The sequence below is a fragment of the Eretmochelys imbricata genome, chromosome 10 (genome assembly GCF_965152235.1).
Source record: "Eretmochelys imbricata isolate rEreImb1 chromosome 10, rEreImb1.hap1, whole genome shotgun sequence".
NCBI lineage: Eukaryota > Metazoa > Chordata > Testudines > Cheloniidae > Eretmochelys > Eretmochelys imbricata.
The window spans coordinates 7,324,120-7,337,249 of NC_135581.1; the positions used below are offsets into that span (position 1 = coordinate 7,324,120).

Sequence of the window (13,130 nt, forward strand, 5' to 3'; positions counted from 1 at the left end):
CTACCCCGCTCCCTACAGCACCGGGTCCCCGAGTACCACACCACATCCCCACCACCTACCCCGCTCCCTACGGCACCGGGTCCCCGAGTACCACACCACATCCCCATCACCTACCCCACTCCCTGCGGCACCGGGTACCCTATCACCACACTGGGGCCAGCACCGACTCCCGCTCCCTGTGGCACAGGGTCCCCGAGTACCACACCACATCCCCATCACCTACCCCGCTCCCTGCGGCACCGGGTCCCCGAGTACCACACCACATCCCCATCACCTACCCCGCTCCCTACGGCACCGGGTCCCCGAGTACCACACCACATCCCCATCACCTACCCCGCTCCCTGCGGCACCGGGTCCCCGAGTACCACACCACATCCCCATCACCTACCCCACTCCCTGCGGCACCGGGTCCCCGAGTACCACACCACAGCCCCATCACCTACTCCGCTCCCTGCGGCACCGGGTCCCCGAGTACCACACCACATCCCCATCACCTACTCCGCTCCCTGCGGCACCGGGTCCCCGAGTACCACACCACATCCCCATCACCTACCCCGCTCCCTACAGCACCGGGTCCCCGAGTACCACACCACATCCCCATCACCTACCCCGCTCCCTGAGACACAGGGTCCCCGAGTACCACACCACATCCCCATCACCTACCCCGCTCCCTGCGACACCGGGTCCCCTATCACCGCACTGGGGCCCGCACCAACTCCCCGAGTCACCTACCCGACTCCCTGCGGCACAGGGTTCCCTACGCAGCCAATTACTTTAATTTATTAGTCATGGATTGGGTGTTGTGTGAGGTTAGGGCTATAGATTATAAAGCTGAGCAGTAGTCGGAAGGGATAAGTAGGCATTAGGTAGCTGAGTAAGGAGGGCTGAAACGCAAGGCCTACAGGCTGAGGCCTGTAAGATTGTAGCTTAGCCATACTAGGCCTTAGAGTTAAGAAACGCTGCCATAAGTCAGTGACCAGAGACTGACCCATACGTTTACGGGAGGAGAGGCGCCAAGGGACGGTATTGTGAGAAATTAGCCGTAAGATTCATTTTAAATCACAAAATGCATCCAATCACATTTTTTCGAACACGTGCCTTAACCGCCTTCTCCTAGCACCGCACTGGGGCCAGCACTGACTCGGTGCGGGGAGTCCACCTCCCCCACGCCCTGGGGTTTCTATTTCTCTCTTCACCCCCAGGACACACAGCTCCAGGGAGGGTCCATAAAAGAGGACTAGGGCCATGCCAGCCTGTGAGAGAATGAGATGGGAGAAACAATGACCCTGCCTGGGAGCCTGCCAGCCGTTGTCTGGCAGCACTCAGCTGTCCGGGAGGGCAGCCTCACACCTTCTCGGGGCTGAGCCGCCCCCCAGGGGGGACACGTGATCTGCCAGAAGATGCAGGGTCCCGTCCAGCCCTGTTCTACTCCTCACCGGGGCTGGTTTGGGCTCATTAGACCTCAGGGAAAGGCTATAAAAGGGGCCAGCACCCAGATGTAACATCCTAGAAAGTCAATCCCTTGCCTGCTCATCTTGACACCAACAGCGGAGAACAGGGATTTTAGGGCCAGGCGGTTCACTTCTTGCTCTGAACGCGGGCTGGGTGCGTTCCCATCCCCCTCAGCAGACGGACCCACCTGCAGCGACAGTGCGGCGCCGGGCGCCCTCGGGACTGTGCTGGGGGCTCCGTCGGCAGGGCTGGGGCTGGTGGCCTGGGAGGCGCTGGGGGAGGCTGTGCCATCCCCCCGCTGCTGCGGCAGAGCCACCCCCCGCCCGGTGACCTGACGAGCCTGCGCCGCCGAAACGAGGGAGCGGGTGTGAGCCCAGGCCGGACTCCGCCGCCTCCTCAGACACCCCCTCGCTCATCCCAGGTGCTCCCCACAGGGCAGGACAGAGATGTGAAGCAGGCCACCTTCCTCCAAGGCTGCTCCAAATCGCCAGCCCCAGCCACATCCCACTTGGGGTGGGCGGGGAGTGTCAAAACCCTGACATCCTCGTGGCCTGTCAGCTCCATCGCCCCTTGGTGCCTGGGGCCTCTGCCTGCCCCAGCCACTGTCCCGGGCAGGGATTTTGCACATTTTGAACTAAGGCCTGAGGCCCTGGAATCGGCAAGGAAAAAGCCACATAGCTCCTGCAGAACTGACATGCGTGTGCTTCAACCTCAGTGCCGCCCCCTACCGTGCCCCCCAAGTCCCCTGGCCCCACTGACCCGGAGCAGGGCCTGCTGCTTGATGTGGTCATGCTGCAGCACCAAGCTGGGCTCCTGCAAACCTGCAAATGCAAAGAGGAGGGAGCTGGGATGAAACCAGAGCAGGAAGGCTGGCGGGGAGAGCTGCCGGCTGGGCGTGCACCGAGAAGGGGGCAGTCCAGCAAACAGAGGAGCCTGGCAGTGCGCGCACAGCCTGGCTGGGGCTCAGATACCACAGTGATGGGCGTAGGGCATGGACCTGGAGAGGACAGAGTGGCTGGGAAAGCAGGGGCAAGGTGCACAGCCCAGGGACAGGGGAGTGCCGTGCATTGCTGACCCCTCTAGACCGTGGCTTCAAAGGGAGCCCTCTCCACCCTTCCTTGGCTGAAGGCCCCATGCTGGTTCGCAGCGCTGCTACCCCCTACCAGCCTGGGCTGGATCCTGTCTGTACTGTGTGCCAAGGAGCCGTGTTTTCTGCAGCACGACGGCTCGCTAACGGCCCATCCGACCGACCATCCTGGGTGCAGCAATATGGGCATGTTGCTCCCCGAGGCGCCTGCGTTCCGGGCACCACCCCGCTTCGTGGGAGAGATACGGGAATGCCCTTGGCTGGCGGGCTGAGATCTCCACCTGCCCTGCTGAAGCCCCCACATTACTCCAGTCCCAGCCTTCAGCCAATCACCTCAAAGCTGGGGGTGGAGTGGGGAGGTGGGTGGTTAAGACTCATTTCAAGCCTCAGGAGGGGAAGGCCCCGTGGTCACTGAGCCAGCCAGCCCCACTGAAATCAGGTGGGACGGAAGGGGCTAGACCATCCCAGGTCCTAGTGATTTCAACTTCCCTGAGGAAATCTGGCCCTAGCGCACCCCTATAGCTTCTGTCGGGGCTGTAGCCTCCCCTGGGATGTGTTCAGAGTCCCCTGAGACACCCACCCCTCTGCTCACAGGCACAGGGCAAGCAGTCACCCTGCAGCTCCTTCTGGCCACTGATCTCACCCAGCCACACACCTGACCTCCCCCTTCCCAGCTGAGGAAGGAGTCTGTGTGGCCTAGTGGATAGGACACCAGACTGAGACTTAGACCTGGGTTCAAGTCCTGGCTCTGCTCTGCTACTGCTTTGCTGAGTGACCTTGGGTGAGTCACTTCCCCTCCCATGCCTCAGTTTCCCCATCTGTATAATGGGGACAGTGATCCTGCCCTCCTGTGTAAAGCAACTTGAGATCGTTGGAGGAAAAGCGCTAGGCATTAGCTAGGTATTATGATTATTATGATCATCATCACCATTGTGCAGATGGGGAAACTGAGGCCCAAAGCAGGGCAGTGACTTGCCTAAGGTCACTCAGCAGGCCAGTGGCAGAGCTGGGAATAGAGCCCAGGAGCCCTGCCCCCTGCAGAGTCCTGCTCTGGCAGGCATTGCCCTATGCAAGGCCAGGAGGCTCTGCCCACACTCACCGGTTTGCTGGGTCATCTCCATGGGTGCTCTGGCACGGCCTTGGTCCACACTGCTGCTCCCACCTCCTACCCGGCCTCCTCCTTTCATCTTCTGGGAGATAGCAGCTGGCTTCTCCAAGTCCTGGCACGGGAGAGGGGCGGGAATGAAGCAAACAAAGGTTCGAGTGTGGCAGGGGCGGGAGCCTCGGTGGCAGGCTGGAAAGTGATCCCAGCCACGTCAGACGAGCACCAGGGAACATCCAGGCCAGGGAGATTGAGTGACAACTCCTTCCCCGCTAACACTTCACTCGCAATGGACAGGTAGGGAGCCGAAAGCGACCACAGCTTTGGGGTTGTTGTAACAACGGAGCTTTCATGCCTCCTAGTTTCTCCCAGGGTAACTCGTCCCCACGCCCCCATTCGGGGACCCCACCTAATGCTTCTGCCTAGATGAGGGTGTTGGCCCCAGCCAGCCCTCCCAACCTCAGTGTAACTGATCCCCTTCCCGGGGCCTGCCACCTGGCACAGTACAAGAGACAAGAATAAACTCCAGTAACACAATAGCGGGTGACGTTTATACAGCACCTTTCACGCCACTCCCAAAGGGCCACCCCTGCTATAGAAAGGCAGCCACCTCTGGGGTGGGAAGGGAAATGGGAGAACAGAGGCTACCCAGCTCTGAGTCTCACCAAAATGCCGTGGGATCGTAGGGGCCCACACAGGTGCTTAGGTCCCAGAGACTTAAAGCCGAAGTGCTTCCAACCTGGTGCTTACGCCATTCAGCAGTGACAGCAGATTAAGCCCGACGGCCTTGCTGACACTGGGGCAGGGGGCCTGGCTAGCAAACACAGAATCTAGCCCCAAAGAGTTTTCTGCTGTGGTTCGTTCCCTTCTTAGACCCAAGCTCCTAAGGGTCCCGGGCGGAAACTCCTGCAGTTAAGACAGGGACTCCCTTGATCTGTCTATGGGCATGGACCTTTCCCCATTTCCCTAACAGCTGAGCCCCTCACAGTCCTTAATGACACCCCCGTGAAGTAGGGCAGGGCTCCCAAGCCCCAGCCATCCTTCCTCTCATTCCCAACAGGGAACTGTCCTTACCCCATTCCCATAGGACAGGACCGGGTCAAACAGACTGTCCAGGTAACGATCCAACCCCTTGTGTGTTCGAGGTTCGCTGACGGTGTCGGAATCTGCTGGCGGGGTCACAACAGGCAGAGGAAGAGTGAGCCGAAGAGGAAGGTGTTGGCTGACTAGTGCCTACTGCTTCCAAATGCCTCCCAGGCTCATGGGCCTCCGGAGTTAACGGCCCATAACCGTGAAACTCCCTGCACTCCAGAGTCTATAGCCAGGTAATTCCATGGCCACAGTGACATTAACATCTCTGCAGGCTAAAGCAGGGGTGACCAAATCTCATGCTTCAGGGCATTGGGTCAGGAGGGCCCTCAAACCCCCCTCCCCCACAGAGACCAAGACTGGTCAGGTGCATTATGGGAAGGGTTGCCTTTTTTCTAAAGCCCCAGGCCAAGATGATTTTGAGCTGGATCCTGAAGTGAATGGGAGTTATGCTGCTTTGTCCGTGGAAAGACGGGCCCAGTCTTGGGGGAGAAGGCTGCAGGAAGGACAGTTTGACTCTTACCACGACTGTAATATCCATCTGAGTCAGGGGTGTTTGGAGGTGGCATAGTGGGGGCCTTCGTCAGTGGGGGAGGAGGGACTTCCTCATCCGAATCTAAGCCCTGTCCGAATACTCTACAGAGAAAAGGGGGGAGAGGCGTAAAGAGGAAACAGCTGTTTAATCTCCACCCCTCATTGCTTTCTCTTTGTCCGCTGGAGACTCCAGGCTGCTGCTGGCATCGTCACTGCAGGAGACGCGCTGAGGTGGAGACCCTGCGTGCAGCCGGCTCTGAGGCAGGGCTCGGCTGAGGGCCTGGCAATGGGCTCCCATCCCATCCTGCCCAAACGCTCCTGCCAGCAGCTGATCTCACAGGATTTCTGCCCTTCTGGACACGTAAGGTCAAAGCGAGCCAGTGGCCCTGGTGGGATTACAGCCCAGCTGTTTCCTGGCTCCCAGTCCTATACTCCGCTCCCTCCAGAGGCCACACCTCCCTCCAGAGGCCACACCCCCACTTCTGGCCACGCCTCCTTCCGATGGCCACACCTCACGCCTCTCAGAAAGCGTTTGCAGTGCCTGCAGTGGCATGTATGCTGCACACGATGTAGCTGAATGATCGGGAGCTTCAAAGGGGCTCAGCGCTCTGGTAGCTGGCCCTTGAAAAGCAGGGCTGCTGTGAAGGGCGTCCAGATGCTCCAAGCGGCTCTGGAACAGGTCTGCACGTCGGGGATCTGGGGTTCTGACCCCCCTTACCCCTGCAGCCGCTGTGAGCTCATGGGACTCCGGGCCCAGCCGGGCTCTCCCCGTCAGGCTACGCCGCATCCCCGGGATACCTACCCCCTGGCAGTGCCGCTGCCCTTGTCCACCCCCTCTGAAGCGACGATGAAATGGGATTTCTGCTTGGGGAAGCCCCTGGGCAGCTCCAGGTCGGAAATGAGGTCCAGGATGTAATCGTGGCCAGCCAGCTCGGCCCACTGGGCGCCATCCTTCATGGAGACGGACCAGCCCCTCCAGCCCTCCGTCAGCCCCCTGCAGGCAAAGCACAGCCTCTGAGCCAGGAGAGCGCACCCCTGTGGGGGGACAGCACGGAGGCAGAGCAGGCCCAGAGAAGGCCTATGTGGGGTGAGCCCTGCCTGCTCAACCCCGCCACTAGGCCAGGCCCTGGCCCTCCATGCATCGAGACCCAGCAGCAGCTGCTGTGATATTCGCCCCCCAAGACGCACCCACAGCTGCCGAAATAGAAGTAGGGCCCACCAGCTCCACAGCCAGCAGTTGCTGCGATAGCCCACGGCCCTGCTTGGGAAGGGCTCACTGCTTTACTCCAGAGGGGCTGCGTATGGCTAGAGATGGGGCCTGAACCAGCTCCCTTGCTCCCCAGATCCAGATGCACCCTGCCCATTGGGAATCTGGATCCAAATTGTGTAGCGTTAGCTAGTCACTGCTTCCTACATGACTAGAGAGCCCCAGCCTAGCCAGCTCTGCCTAGTGCAGTGTGGGCCAAGGGCTTCCACAGTCCCTGTGGGACACGGAGCAGACACATCCATGGGGCAGGTGCCGTCCCCCGCAGGGCCAAAGCCTCCCTACCTGTGCTTCAGCACATCCCCTGCCAGCTCCTCCCCTGTGCTCCAGGAACGGATGGGGCAGGAGAAGTGGCCACCTGAGAAGTTAAGAGCAGATGGTCAAATTGCTGCATTACTGAGCAGCCGAACCCCAGCCCCAACCCCCGCACCCCCAGCACCTGGAGTCCGTTTGGGTATGTGGGGCAGTGAGCACGCACTGGCAAAACTGCCCCCAGGGCTGGGGAGAGAAAGAAGGGTCCAGGGAAGGGATGGAAACAGAGGATTGTTAAGGCTAAATGAGGGCTGCAGTGCACCCAAATGTTGGGCTCCCGCAAATTACTGCACCCCCACTCCCTCACCTCCCATCCCATTTTCCCTTGCACATCGCTTCCCAGGCTGCGGTCTGCCTCTCAGTCCTGATCGACCCTGCAAGTGCAACGGCCCAGCCCAAACCTCCCTGCTTCCCCCACGCCCCCTCTCACCCTGGGGCCGGTTCCCCAAGATCCTGGCGTTATCCGCCCCCAAGAGCCTAGACTCTGGGCCACGTTCTGCCTTCACTAATCCCCGTGAGTCCCCACTGAGTCATGGGGGTGTGCGCAGGGTGCCGGTCAGGCTCACCAGCATCTGGCCCACCAGGGCAGTGGCATCACCTCTCCCTGTAGCCGCCCTCAATCCCCCTCACCCCATGTGCTGAGTCTTGACCAAGGCCCCTGGGTTCGTCCCACAGGCCCCTCACCGTTGAAGCAGTAGACGTCCAAGGCCATGCTTGCTCTCTGCCTGTTGGCCGTCCACTCGAGCAGCGATGGCGGGTAGGCCCGGGCCATCTCGGGGCCAAGCTGGGACCGCAGCATGGCCTGCATCAGCTTGTGCTGGCAAACCGGCTTGTAGCCATCAAAGGCGTAGTCGGAAACAAACCTACACAGGAAGGACGGACGCCATGGGAGGGGGCTGGGCCAGCAGAGTAATGGGGGCTGGGAGGAGGCTGGGCCAGCAGGACATGCATCTGCACAACGGAGCAGGACACAACCTCCTTTGACTTTCATTGACTCGTGCTCTCCAGGCAATGCCACGGGCCACCTGGAAGCCAGGATGGAGCCGCGAGGCAGGGGCATGTCTCCGGCTGTGCACCCAACAGCCCCAACCTTTCCAGGTGCTGATGCAATACCCTGCGCTTCGTGTGCGTGCTGATGTCTCCCCCTAGAGGTCAGCTCAGGGATTACAATAGCCTACTGCTGCCGTACAGCAAAAGGAGTTCCTGCTTTAGCTCAAGGGGTACAAGCCAGAGGTTTTTGGGGCAGAAGGTTGCAGGTTTGAGCCCTGCGGAGGAGCTGTATGTGAGGATGCCCTTGATTCCCATAGGGTTCGCTGGCAGCTAAGGGGGCTTGAAGGAGCCCAGGATTGGGACCATCAGAGGGATGTGATTGGCCTGATTTAAGAAGTGCTGGGAACCCCTACCTCTAGCTGGAGCCCATGGGAGCTAGAGGGTTTAGCCCTGTCCCCTGGGCTCCCTCACAGCCTTGCCCCAGCCCCAGTGCTCACTTGAGCAGGTGTTTTTCCAGGCCGGTGGAGGGGGCAAAGCCACTGAGGCAGGCGGCCAGGAGGAGCCAGCCCCGCTCCTCGTTGTTGACGTTGGTGTTCCGCCACACCTGGTTGGCGATCTGAGCCAGGATCTCGTCCCGCAGGCCCGGTGCCGAAAGCCCCTTCTGAACGATGTAGTTCCCAAACAGGTTCTCCTGGGTGCCACCAAGGTGTGGGTCGCCCATGAAGCGCAGAATCTACCGCCGAGAGAGAGTCCAGGAGATATGGGATACCGAGCAATGGTCAGAAATCTCTCCTTCCCTTCCCGCAACACAGACAGGCCTCCCCCCTCTTTCCAGGGGTGCCCCCGGAAATCTTTCTCCTCGGAGGCATCATCAATCTCCACGGAGCCATCCACGCTGCAGCTGCTGGTCCCAGTGACACCCCCAGCCCTTGCCTTTGTGCCCACCTGCCCTGGTGCAGTGTCACCCCCCGTCCCTGAGAGGGGACAGGGCTGGCAGGCCCCTGGGCAGAGCACTGGTCCAGGAGCTGGCCCCACTGGCCAGGGGGGCGGAAGAGCAGCGCTGGCTGCCCCACTGCCCAGGGTGCCCCACTCAGGTTTGGCCCCAGATCCCTCCATCGTGACGGGGCGCTGCAAGGCCAAACCCGAGTGGGCAGTGTGGTGGCCATGCTGCTGCTCCTCGCCCCTGCCAAAGGTAGGCCGCATCTGCTCCCGCTCCTCCCCTTCCTCAGGGTCTCCTCCCCAGCACGGTATCCCAGGAAGAATGACGTGCAAGTGCCGTAACTGTTGTTGCAGCAGGAAGGAAGAAGACAAGACCCTCTCCTGCTGAAGAGCTCCCTGTCCCAGCCCCACCACCCTGGGCTCTGAGTGGGCTGGGACAGGGAGCCCCTTTAGAGATGGGGGGTGAAGATCTTTAGCATCACCCGTCGTGGGTGCTGGGCTGGCGCTGGGGAAGCCACGAGGTCCCATGGCAATGCTGTGAACTCCTGGTGGTCTTGTTCCCTCCATCCCTGCTGAAAGGCCCCTCTGAGCATGTGCCTATGGCCAGGTCGGCAGAGTCAGGCCAGGGATCAGGGGCTGGAGGCAGGACATGAGGGGGCATCCCAGGCCTCCAGCTCAAACTGATTTATGGACTTATGCCCATTGGCCATGAATCTTCCTACCCCTTGGATGGACGGAGCCTTGCTCCCTTTCCTCTGCAATTCCCAGACTGCAAGGAGACGCTCTGGACAAACCAGAGGCCTTGGGGACGAGGCCAGGAGACGCTGTGAACGCCGACCTACCAGCTTGAACAGACTGAGCGCTTCTTGCACCAGCTCCTCCTCCAGCTGGGTCAGAGGGGATGCCAGTGGCACGGAGAGCATCCCAAACAATGGCTCCTGCGGGGCAATGGAGGACAGGCGCATTGAACTCGGCTGCAGGGATTTGGCAAAGCTCAGACTATGGGCAGCCATGAAGGCCAACAACAGGCCAGGCCCGTTGAAAGGTCCTGGCTGGAACGATCATTGGTGACTCAAGGAACATTACAAAATCCCCCAGCACCGAGCTTCCAATCCCGGCGTGTTCAGCTGGGAAGTGAGGGAGGTAGGCCAGCATCCAGCTCGAGAAATACAGAACGGTCTGTCAGACAGTGGCATCGCACGTGTGCACACCACTTCCACGAGACAGGCACAGGCCAAATGCCGAGCCAGGGGCCGTATTCTGCTCTCAGACACGGAGTGATTCCATCACTCCAGGAGCAGAGTGGAGAGCAGGACCCGGCCCCTGTGCGCCAGCAGACGCTGTGCACAATCTCCTGGGAAGAGAAACGTGTGAGTGAGGATTTGAATGAGATGACGACAAGATCTTCTGGACAAAAATGCGAATGTCTGCCTGTGGATTGTGGCATCCTGCTGCATGCATGAGACCCGAATGACGTGACGGACTAGAATAAAGCTGGCTAGGATCCCGGTCTGGGCTGAGTGAAACCCAGAAGGCACATGGCACACACAGGTCAGGGACGTTGATTCAGTGATCAAAGGGGAGCCAGGATCCCAGAGAAGCATGCTTCCTTTCTCCAATCGTCTCATTTTCTCTCAAAAGAGTCCCTTTAAGCTCAGGCCCATTCATAGATGCTACAATCTGCCTGGAGGCACCCCTTGCATCCAAGCCTCAGCATCCTCCGTGCTCATTTACCTGGTGCTCAGCATGTCACAGGATCAGGCCCCTCCTAACTTCCCTGGGAAGTCAGTAAGCACCATTGGCCCCGTTTTGCAGATGGGGAAAGTGCGGGTAAGTAACTTGCCCAAGGTCATTCGGCGAGTCAGTGGCAGAGGCGGGAAGAGACTCCAGCAGTCCTGACTCCCAGGCCCCTGCTGTAATCACTTAACACTACCTCCCAGAGCTGGAGGAGAGCCCTGAAGTTTTAACTCCCAGCACGCTCTCTAACTCCCAGAGACAGGAATAGAACCCAGGGGTCCTGGCTTCCGGTCCCAGCTAACTATTGAGCATCACTCCCTCCTTATACTGCCCGTTCTTTAGAGGGCACGGAGTGGCTCAGGGGGCTGCTCAGTGTCTCCCTTACCTGGAAGTGGACCCACACGTACTTGGCCATTGGGTAGTTGTTGATGTCGAGCGGCAGGGTGAGCTGGGAGTTCGTTTGCAGTTTGGGCGAAGGGACCGGAACGACGCACTGAGCATTCATTGGCTTGTGAGCTGGGGCAGAACAGAGGTACCAGGAGTCAGTGGGGTGGGGAGGAGGAGGAGGGGCTCCAGACCCTGCCACTGGCTTATGGAATAAAGGTGGGCAACAAACAGAAGCTCCCTGGGGGGTGTCAGCCCGGGATCCTTCGGCTCCAGGGCAGGTCAGAATCAAACCCGTGTTGGTGCAGCCAGGAGGCTGGGTTGAGCTCCTTCTTGGGGCGGGGCAGAGACAGCGCTCACTGACTCTCTCTGGAGACTCCTAGACCAACGTGGCCCAGCTAAACCGAACAGTATTCCAGGGGAAACTGAGGCCCAGAGGCCAATGACAGAACTGGGAATATAACCCAGGCATCCTGAACCCTGTCCCTTGCTCTAACCACTAGACAGCTCTGCCTAGAATCGAGTCTATTTGGACCCCTGCTGCCTCCTCTCTGGGAAGGGGTCGCTCTAGTCTCTGTTTAGACGGAAGCTTGGTGCAATGTTGCTGACTTGGTTGTGATAACAGCTTCCATCTCTAGCCGGCCTTTCTCCCTGAGGGTCCCAAGGCATTTAACAGGCTGGGGGACAGGTCCTTTTTCTCCGCTGCACCCTCGTGACTCCCATGGCGTACTAGGGGTGCAGTAGTTGGCTAGAATTTGACCCCCCTACATTTAGGAAGTTCCTCACCTATCACTGCAGGGCAACCACCTCTGGGGTGAAGTCTGGCATCTGAGCTGCACATAAGCAGGCAGATGTTTAGCAGGGCAGTCTTGGGTGAACACCCCATGGGATCGTCCACAGGGACAGTAGGACGGTGCTGGTGAAGCTGACTTTGCTAGTGGCCTGGATCGCCACTGGACCATTCCCAGCTGCTCCGACCCAGCCCTCTGTGGGAAATGAGCGCTTACCTGCTGCCACCTCCAGCAGCCCTGCCAGCTCAGCGGGGACTTCCAGGTGCGTTACATCCACCACCTCCCTCTTGGTCAGCTCCTGAGAGCAGAGCACAGAGACACCCGTCACCGTCCACGCTCTCCTCCGGTGCTGAGCTGGAGAGCTGGATGATCTAACAGGCTCCCCCCGCTCCCATCACCTCTCTGGGTCCAATCCCCTGTGCGGGGGGAGCCCAGGCTGTGCGGGGGGAGCCCAGCCGCAGCAGGACCCCCAGACGGAGAGACGGCCACCTGCTTCGCTCCGCAGGGCCCTGAGCCCTTCGACCATCCCCGCCAAGCATAGGGAGGAGGCCGAGTCCAGCTGACGCGGGCAACAGCAGAACGTGACCCAGAACTGCTCCAGTGGGCAGCTACCGTAAGCCCACCCCCAGCCCAGGCACACCTCACCCACCGCAGAGCCCGGGGGGGGGCACACACACACCCCCACTGAGGGGCAGTGGCATGCACCCCCCACCCCACCGACGTCCAACGCGTGCCCTCTGCCCGCATCAGCATGCAGGCGCAAACATCCTTCCCACCCACGCACCGGCATGCTTGCACGTGAGGCCACCAGGCGTTACCTGCTCAGCCTCCTTCTGCTCCTCCTCCGCCCGCCTGCGAGCCTCCTCCTGCCTCTGAAACCAGAGCACATTGGCACGTGGAGAGCAGCCGCGACACACACCCAGCCGGCTGCTGTGCGAATGGCTCCGGTTGCCTGGGCCGGGTCACTTGCCCGCTAGGAATCTGGCCAGGATGGGAGGGGCGCGGGAGGGTGATGCGGGAATGAAGCCAAACCAGCAGGATCAGAGTTCTGTACCGCGAGGTACAGCAGGCTGGGCTGGTGGCTGGACAGCGCATGGACACGCAAGACCTGGAGGGGCTCCCCTGTTGCCAGCACCCCCTCAGCACAGCTGTGGGGGGAGCCCAGCGCTGGGATAGCAGGGGGCTGCAGGTTGTATTGGGGGGTATCAGCAGAGCTGGGAACGGGAAGGGTGCCCAGCCCCTGCCTGCACCATGCCTGGCTCTATCCTCTCCCTGTCCTGAGCGCTGGAAGAAAGGCAGCAGGAGACCAGCCCCGGGGTCCATCAGTATCAGAAGACAGCCCAGTGCCCATGCCCAGGCAGGCACTGGGAGTGGGCACCAGGATCCCTCCTGCACATGCAGAGAGGCTGCCCCTGGCTCCCCTGCGCTCGTCCCTGTCGCCCGGCTAGG

The 13,130-nt window shown here is 60.5% G+C and overlaps 1 protein-coding gene across 1 annotated transcript in view; it reads right to left on the reverse strand.

Moving 5' to 3' along the window:
- MYO15A (myosin XVA) overlaps positions 1 to 13,130 on the reverse strand; it is an 84,220-nt gene that overhangs the window by 36,924 nt on the left and 34,166 nt on the right. Inside the window, exons 28-38 of the mRNA XM_077828730.1 lie at positions 11,845 to 12,017; positions 10,892 to 10,999; positions 9,612 to 9,707; positions 8,328 to 8,563; positions 7,525 to 7,703; positions 6,814 to 6,886; positions 6,067 to 6,258; positions 5,254 to 5,366; positions 4,716 to 4,810; positions 3,639 to 3,759; positions 2,212 to 2,273 (exon numbers count right to left, since the gene is read on the reverse strand). Coding sequence (XP_077684856.1) covers positions 2,212 to 2,273; positions 3,639 to 3,759; positions 4,716 to 4,810; positions 5,254 to 5,366; positions 6,067 to 6,258; positions 6,814 to 6,886; positions 7,525 to 7,703; positions 8,328 to 8,563; positions 9,612 to 9,707; positions 10,892 to 10,999; positions 11,845 to 12,017 — 1,448 coding nt within the window. The remainder of the gene's footprint in view (positions 1 to 2,211; positions 2,274 to 3,638; positions 3,760 to 4,715; positions 4,811 to 5,253; positions 5,367 to 6,066; positions 6,259 to 6,813; positions 6,887 to 7,524; positions 7,704 to 8,327; positions 8,564 to 9,611; positions 9,708 to 10,891; positions 11,000 to 11,844; positions 12,018 to 13,130) is intronic.